The 9292-nt window shown below is 35.7% G+C and overlaps 1 protein-coding gene across 3 annotated transcripts in view; it reads right to left on the minus strand.

Annotated features, from left to right (window-relative positions):
• glrba (glycine receptor, beta a) overlaps nt 1-8876 on the minus strand; it is a 31557-nt gene extending 22681 nt beyond the window's left edge. Inside the window, exons 1-7 of one of the 3 annotated variants that reach the window (XM_051908273.1) lie at nt 8754-8876; nt 6171-6296; nt 5581-5687; nt 3454-3521; nt 3018-3244; nt 933-1015; nt 653-793 (exon numbers count right to left, since the gene is read on the minus strand). In XM_051908273.1, the coding sequence (XP_051764233.1) occupies nt 653-793; nt 933-1015; nt 3018-3244; nt 3454-3521; nt 5581-5687; nt 6171-6286 (742 nt within the window). In that variant the 5' untranslated portion in view covers nt 6287-6296; nt 8754-8876. The other 2 variants (XM_051908266.1, XM_051908260.1) reach the window with 2 other exon arrangements.
• Nucleotides 8877-9292: the final 416 nt, after the last annotated feature.

Genomic DNA, 9292 nt, shown 5'->3' on the forward strand with positions numbered 1-9292 from the left:
TGTAGATATATATAAATCTATATATATATATATATATATATATATATATATATATATATATATATAGATTTATATATAAATCTCTCTCTCTCTCTCTCTCTATATATATATATATATAAATTGTAAAATGTCGTCTGGGTATCCCATGCATACAGACAATTCACATGCATACTGCAGTAATAGTTTGAGTGGTATGGTAGTATGGTATTCCAATGAAATCTAGGGTATGGGAACATGAAGTGAAGTGCATGCGAACATACAGCTCCCAAAACAAAGAAATGGATCAGGTGTTCAGAGCTTGATGAGAGAATAGAAGGTGTTCAGGCATGCAAGATTTAGCATTTAAAAAGAGGCTTCATAACCACAACATTCATTAAAAAAGAGAAGCGTGATCAATCTAAGAGTTTAATGCTACAGTAAGACTCTGGCTCTGATGCTGAGGCCATTCTGCCAAGCTACCGATCTCAGAGGTATTGATTCATTTGAGTCTGAATTAGGAGTGTAAAAGAGGTATGAGCTCAGCGATTTCACACTTGTGTGTGTGTGAGCTGTTCTTGAGTTGTTGCCTTTCTGAACACTATGTCCTCTTTCTGTGTTGCCCTCCTTTAATATTTATGCAAATATGAGTGTATATTTATATGTCAATCCATACCTGTTCCTGAGTAGAACTTTGTGCAATTTCCATACTTGATGTCCTCTTGCTTTACATCAAACTGCGGCAAAGCAATCTCATCCATCTGAACAGGGTCTCCAGACTGCCACATAAACACCAGGTCCTTTGTGGTGTAGCCAACTACGCACACACACAAAAACACACAACATTAAGATGGCTGTTTTACCTCATCTTCATCTTTATTTCCATCTCTTAAAATAAACAGTAGTTTCATTTCATAGCAGGAGCACCAGTGTGTGTGTGTGTTTATTTGACTTACAGCTCTCTAACTGCATCTTGCAGAGCTGTGTGTCCATAGGAAAGAGTGTTAGATCCAGAGGGCAAGACAAAGTAACAGACAACCTGAAAAAAAAAAAGGAAATTTACGTAAATACATAGCCAGTTTTTCCAGAGTTTAGAACAGACGGTATGTGTGCAAGAGAGAGAATGTGAAGAGAGGACACACACACACTGCAAGCCAAGGTTCATTAGTCCTGGGTACATGTGGAGCAGCAGTAGCAGATGAGAGACAGAGAGAGAGAGAGAGAGACAGAGAGAGAGAGAGAGAGAGAGAGAGACAGAGAGAGACAGAGAGAGAGAGAGAGAGACAGAGAGAGACAGAGAGAGAGAGAGAGAGAGAGAGAGAGAGAGAGAGAGAGAGAGAGAGAGAGAGAGAGAGAGAGAGAGAGAGAGAGAGTAAAGGAGGCTGTGGGGTGGGATTCTCACCCTAAGGCTCTCTCTCTCTCTCTCTCTCTCTCTCACACACACACACATACATGGCAAAGCAAAGATGTAGCATATTCTCTCATCTGCCACAAAGACTCTTTCAGCTTGAGCAAATAGCCATGGATTCTAAATATGCTGCAGTTAAAGATCAGAGCAGAATAAATAGCATGATGGAAACTGAAAAAAATAAAATATACTGGAAAACTTTCAAATGATAAACATGAATGTGAGAAGAAACATATCAACAGATCTTTCAGCAAAGGAAATGTAACAAGGACACATTGCTAGAGGTGCAATAAGCATTTCATAAAGTAAATGTGAAATGAGTAAACTCCAGGGCCAGATTTGAAATGGAGGGAAATAACACTATTTTTTTTTTTTATTTAACATTTGACACATGCGTTTATGTTCTATTATATAAGCAGTATAAACAGTTTTTCTTCATATTTATCTTTATATCATCCTACTGTATATACAAAATATTTACAACTACAACAAATACAGTTTAGACCTAATTCTAATGTAGGTCATCTGCTGCAAACTATTTGGTAAATAATGCATTTAGCACTGACTCATTGATGTTCTTTGATATGAAACTCTAAACCTTCTGAAACATCATACATTTGAATATATACCATATGATTACATTATTAGATTTGAATGATACCATGTGATAAAAAAGTTCCAAGAATGGTGATTGCTTTAAGACTGCATGGGAAGCCCGGCTTACTTTAAAATTTAATCAAAAAATGCAGCAATGTCATTCATCTACACTACCATTCAAAAGTTTGGGGTCGGTAAGAATTTTTTTTTTTTTTTTTTAAGTCTCTTATGCTCACCAAGGATTGGTGTATTTATTTGATTAAAAATAGAGTAAAAACAGTAATACTGTGAAATATGATTACAAATTAAAATAACTTTTTTGTTTTAATATAATTTAAAATGTAATTTATTCCTGTGATGGCAAAGCTGAATTTTCAGCATCATTACTCCAGGCTTCAGTGTCACATGATCCTTCAGAAATCATTCTAATATGCTGATTTGGTGCTCAAGAATAATTTCTTGTTAATGTCAATGCTGAAAACAGTTTGAAAATGCTAAATAAAAGTATTAATTTCTTTAAAAAAAAATCTAATTTCACTGTTTAGTTGTAGTTGGAGAAGCAGATTTTAGGAGCAACACTGCATACACAAACAAACACACACACACACACACACACACACACACACACACACACACACACACAGACACACAGACACACAGACACACACACAAATTAGATTTTATCACTTATTAGGGCAAAATATGGAAGCACACAGTCTAGAAAGCACAGGCTACCACTGGTGTAATAGTGCTGAAGATCAATGTTATGTTCATTCCCTATTTTTTATTATAAATCAGATCCAACTGGTAAAAATCTGTGATTGCACATTCTATATAAATACTATATAAATAAAAACTGTTGCTTGGCCACTGTAAACGGTGTAATGACCAATACTACATGGCAGTGGAATTGGTTATTCTGATTACTATTAATAATAAAAAAAATAATTTACAGAAAACTACATATTGAATATTAGTGTTTTTATTATCATATTGCCACTGTATTTTTAAAACAATAACCATGACCGTGACCTACCTCATGCTGATGAGGACGTCTCCATTGCGAAAGATGAACAGGAGTATGTTTTCCTGTGTGACGTCGTGAAAATTCGCATTTTTTTCATTGGCGAAAAACAGATCTGGCTTCCACAGGCACTGGAACATTTTTGGATCAACCGTCAATGCATCCGACTTAAAATCAGCTGGCAACTTCAGACGTGGGTCATTCCAGCGCTGACGCAGGAATATATTTATACGGTAATCCTGGAGATGAAACACAGGTTGGTAAAATGTAGTATCAACAGAAGCAAATATATTTTGTAAATCAATCAAATGTACAACATTTAACAAGATTGTGTGCCTAAATGACTAATATGGAATAAAAAATATGCAAAGCAATAATATTGGGCGAATAGAATATACAGTACAAGTAAATTACACACACATACTAACTAATGTTTTTTTTCTCTAACCATTGTCGTCTCTTGAATCGACCCAAAGCTGTTGATGAAGATGTTCACCTTATCCTCCACTGGGACGCCTGCGAACACATGATAGCAACTCTTTCAGAGGAATTTAATCATGGACATCATCCATGTGTGTAGGATAAAAGCTGTGTGCTATTTTTAGATTCCCTAAAGTACAAAACAAATACTCTCAAATGTGAGAATATTTTGTGCTTCGCTGAATGTAACAACTTGGAACCGTAGCAGAAGCCCATTGATCTAACAGTTTCGTTCTGACATATTCTTATCCTACTGGGTTCGGAATGACACATTCTAATTCCACAGGGTCTTGTGATCCTCAGCAGCACGACGGAGGAGAATTTCCAATTACTCTGTACAATACACACTCCGCCATTCTCTGACACTGTGATTAAATTATCGCTCTAATGAGGTCATCCATTATGTTATTTGTGACTTTTTGGAAAAAAAAGTGCAAGTAGTGAATTTTATAGTTGTTTTATGAACTTGCTAGAGGTCTGAGAGGTTTGGTAATCAGGGTATGACACAAATACAAAAAATGCTCCACTATAAAATCAAAGACCACTGATCTGAACCTAAAAGAATGCTGTCATATGATTTTGCAACCAATTTTACTTCTGTAATCTGACACATTTCAGAGTAAAAAATATTTAAAGTGAAAAAATGTAGAGAAAAAAAAAAATCAATAGGAAAACGTAATGTCTTAAACTGAGTAACATTACTCAATTCATAGTTTTCAACCACGTGACTGTCGCGGAGCCCTGGAGGGCAAAACAGCTATAACTGCAGCACAAGCCTGACAATTTTCCATCATAAAAACAAAAATATGTGAACAAGATGCAAGTTTTGGGCACTTGTGATCCATATACAGCACCTGCAGTGATTTCAATCACTAAAAACAGCGGGACGATTTTTTAAAAAGCTAACGTGAAAAACACTATAGGGTGGGTTGCACCAATAAGGATTAAATTAAGCAAAGTTTAACATTAATCAAGGATTTGTTGATCTGGGTTTTATTTTAAATCGAGTTGTGTTGCACCACTTAATTGTAAACACAGATTAACTATGCAGAAAGACTGTTAGTATTAAAGGGCTGATAAAGCAGCATAGGCGGAGGGTGAACTGACGCCAGGCTAAAGAATCCTTAGTGCAACCCACCCTTAAAGTGCCTTAATGTACTAAAACAGTGATATTAAAATTAACTTAAAATTAATTGAAATATATTAACATAGTTCATTAATATGTTACATTTAAAAAAAGATAAATTAAATCTTTGATCAGTCAGTGGTGTTTATGTAGGTTACACATGATGTGCATTACACGCTTCAAACATAGACACGATTGCTTGTTCTGACAGAGGAACTGTTCACTGATGACATCGACTCACCTTCAGATCGCTGAGTTTCCACACATTCAGAATGTTTTTATTTTTCATTTGTATTTTGGTGTGTTTAATAATTCTGAATGGATCCGTATAGTAGATATATGCAGTCCTTTGGCTTCTCCCTGTGGTCCTTGCTATTGTGCTTATTTGTTTAAGTTACTGTATAACTGAGCAGAGTAAGTATTTTAAGTTGTAAAGAATGTCTGCAATGTATGTTTGCAAAAAAGAACACTGAAGGTTTAAATTTATCTTGAATTTATAACGGAGTTGAAAAGTAATAACACTGGAATACAAATGTTTTGTCACTAACATTGAAAAGGGGGGGCGGGGGGGGGGGTGCTGTATTGATTCGGAGAGGAGGGGGGCCTTGAAGTAAAAAAGCTTGGGAACCACTGTACTAATATATTTAAATATAATAATATTTATATAGTACAAAACTATATGTAGACATTAACATTAACCTACAGTATATTAATAAATGCAATAAAAATATGGTTCATTGTTAGTTTATATCTAAAGCATTAACTGAAGTCATTCTTACCAACTGAACCTTATTGTAATTGTAACTGAACTCTTATTTTTTAATTTGTGTCTTATTTTTTCATCTGCAAATGTTTTTGTGTATTTTTGTGAGTCATTTTGGTTATTCCTTCACTATAGCAAGGATAATATGAAATAAAAAAAATTATGAGAAAAGGTATTTCAAAGGTAGTATTTTGAAATCTCAGTACCTTTGAAGTTTGGTCGTATCCGTGAATCATAGGTCATCAGCAGGCGGTTCAGTATGTTGCTGGTTGAGTTGGCTGGGACTCTGTCCAAGTCCTCTGCTGATAACTGACTGGCAATGTCAAAACAGACACATGCACATTATACTGACAGTACATCACTTTTCATTCTAGGACGTAACTTGCCCTGGATAAGAGTCACAGCCCTCTCAGATTCAAGACCTATTCACTATTCAACACATCATTCCTCTGGAATAATGTCAGCTATCAGAAAATACAGTAAAAAGCAGAGACACTTACTCATGCTTAGTCATACGGATATGGACCACTGGCCCTGCCTGTGGCCTGAGGCCAGTTTAGCTGGATCTGTTAGTATGTAATAGAGAGTGTTGACAAGGACACAGCTGGTCCTGGACCAGTGCTAACAGAACCATCCAGTCTAGCAGGCTCCAAAATTTATCGCCAGACTTTCACTCTGCTTAACAGCACTGTAATTCTTCATGACTGACATCCTTGCATCCTTGGCAACCTTAAATGATTATGGGATCAGCACACATGTGTGTATGCGAGTGTGTGTTACTGCCTGGGAGACTTACGAGGGACAGATGACTTGTTTGCCCTTTTTCCCCTTCTTGGGTTTGCCTCCTTCTGCATTGCTTTCTGCTGGGAACTGAACCAACAGTATCAACAAGATCAGCCACTTAAGAACCATGACTGCACACCTGCAACACACACAGACACATTAGTCAGCAAAAATACAAGGGCAAACTTTTTTGAATCTAACTGTGGCTTTAATTTAACTATGGCATGTACTTCATCAATGCCACAAAACATCAGGCCAGATCAGGAATAATCATTTCACTTGAACAAGTTACTGCTGAAGAGATAATGTAAATTCTAGATATATAAAATTTCTCTTTCAAAAGATGTTTTGTGCTAACACAGTTACATATAAAGTCACCATGGAAGTTGGATAGCCTTCCATATTATGTTGTATATCCAAGTTAAACCGCTTCTCGACAAGAAAAAATGTAGGTTGGGACTTGATTTCATCCATCAGGAATTGATTGGATCGTTGTGGTTTGCTATTGCTGTGATCTCATGTGAGTGACAGGTTGTCCCACTCTCGCGCCAGTAAACACGTCATCAGAGAAGAGAAGAGATGTTGTTGCAAGAGAAAGGGGAAGTTATTTTGATTACAGATCAGGAGTGCACATGAATTTTAAGAATAATGATGTGCACAGATAAATAATTTGTAATAAATACAGCAATTTCCATTAAAAAAAAAAAGAAGAAGTCAATTTTGATTTCATGATAACTTTAAAAGGAGGTTGAACCACACCATATTATTTGCTGTCAATATGCATTGATGATATTGTACCAAGAACAATATGTCTTTTGTAAAAGTTGATTGAGCTTGTAGGAGCCAAGTATGTAATATAATATTTTATAATATATATATATATATATATATATATATATATATATATATATATATATATATATATATATATAGTAAATAATATGTAGTATATAATATTTTAACCATGATTTAACCAATTAATAATAATTTCAACCCATTATATGTGATGTATGAAAGATCAGTGCATTGTTTTTAAAGATGAAAATGTAGGCCTAACAGCATTTGAATGAATAGAAAAGTGTGAATAGAAAGTGAGGGACAAAACAAATTTAGAATTTTCACAGAAAGCATTAAGAAACCACAAACAGAATGAAATCTGTGGCTATGTGTTGTATTCCATTATATTTCTCACATATAGTCGCTTGTATTTTTATATGGGAGATCAAGGCTAGCTGTCTAGCTATTGAACATTTTGCTTGTGATTTCCCAGGACAACAGAAACAGTTCACAGAACACATGTTCACCTGGGGGCATGTTGTCATAGTTTTTATGGTCTGGAACTAGGTTGTCACAAATAAACATTAAATTGCCCATAATAGGCCTTTCAGCTAAACAAATTAAATAAATAAATACAGTAAAACAGTTATGAAAGAAAACAATTTATGAAAATGCAAATGCAGAACTGCAGATGGAATATCAAATCAGTGTTTAGTCCAAAGCACATTGTGTAAATGAACACTTAAAACGACAAGCAAAAATTAAAAAAGTGCCAACTTTCCCAGAAATATTTATGAAATATTCTTGTCCTGAGAACACAGTTCAACATTTTGGTTAAAATCCATTTTCATTTGTTGACCGTTTGAATGTACGCTATGTAACAGCTACAATAGCAAAAATATGATATTCGTCAAAATAACAAAAATGATCCCAATGTAAGAATTAGTTTTGAACTAGCTTATAATGTAGGCCTATGTAAAAATGTTAGGTTTGGTTGTGTATCTTAATAGAGAAATGTCCCTTGCTTAAAATGAATAATACAATCTCTTACAAAACAGCTTATTCCTCGCGCCTTGATCAGACCTTGAGAATAATGTGCAGATTAATTAACGCTAATAAAAGCTCTCGCTCCAGCGACGGAGTGAAAAACACCCGGGACTAAATTCAGCTCTAGAGATCCGCAGTGGGAACACCAGAGAACACTCATCACACCGTTAACACTCTTATAGACCCTCCAGTGCAGACTTATACTACAATACATACACCCGTAATAAGTCTCTCTGAGAACTTGCGAAATCATGTGGAAGCGGAAAAAAGCGCGTGTCAGTGAGAACATCTGAACATATAACAGTATAAAGACACTTAGCCTCACCTTATGAAGAAAACACAGATGATAGTAGTTCGCTGCGCTCAAACACGCTTCCAACAAACACACATGCCTGTCATTGTATGTATATCCACACTCCGGGCTCAGTTTCTGTGTGTGTTATGGATTGCGCGTGCATGCACCTGTCCCGCTGCAGTGAGGCTGCTGCTGTGCTCTCGCGTGACGAAGCAAGCTCTGTCCCGCACCGGCGTCACTTTCTCTGCCTGGATTTAAGTTACGAAACCTACTGAGCTACAATACCATTAAGTGAATTTTAAGATATAAGGTACATGTGTTATGTAAAATCAAGAGTAGTATCATTTAAGCTGTTAAACGTACATAAACACACGCAGATTCAACGAAATGACGGCGAAAGCAGCACACTCTGATTATACGAAGCAAGACTTAAGAATTCACGAGATGTTAGTGGTTTTGTGAACAGCTCCTCCTCACCTCGACGTGTCCTTTGTGTCACATTAAATCACATCCCCTCTCTCTTAACAGATTTACACTGAGCCCACAGAACTAAATGAGGGCATGGGATGGGCTCTGTGTGTGTGTGTGTGTGTGTGTGTGAGAGAGAGAGAGAGAGAGAGAGAGAGAGAGAGAGAGAGAGAGAGAGAGAGAGAGAGGAAGTGGCAGGAAAGATAAACGATCCCATGTGAGAATGGGAATGAGCAAGATTCACATTTACAATATGAGAATAAGATGAATTATATTTGCTCAGTATATCTTATATACATAAATATATCATTAATATATGTATAAATTACATCATATATAATATATTGCTTAATGTAAATAATATAAAGTATTATATATGTAGAGAGGGAGAATAAAATTATATTTGATCAGTATACCTTAAAAATCATTTTAAACTATCTATCTATCTATACTGTACATATACATGAATTGACAGCATATAAAACTTTGGTGCATAGGTGCGTGTGAGAGACCAGTACAAAGAAATACAGTACAACTGGGAAATAAAA

Source organism: Ctenopharyngodon idella, chromosome 1, assembly GCF_019924925.1.
Source record: "Ctenopharyngodon idella isolate HZGC_01 chromosome 1, HZGC01, whole genome shotgun sequence".
Taxonomy (NCBI): domain Eukaryota; kingdom Metazoa; phylum Chordata; class Actinopteri; order Cypriniformes; family Xenocyprididae; genus Ctenopharyngodon; species Ctenopharyngodon idella.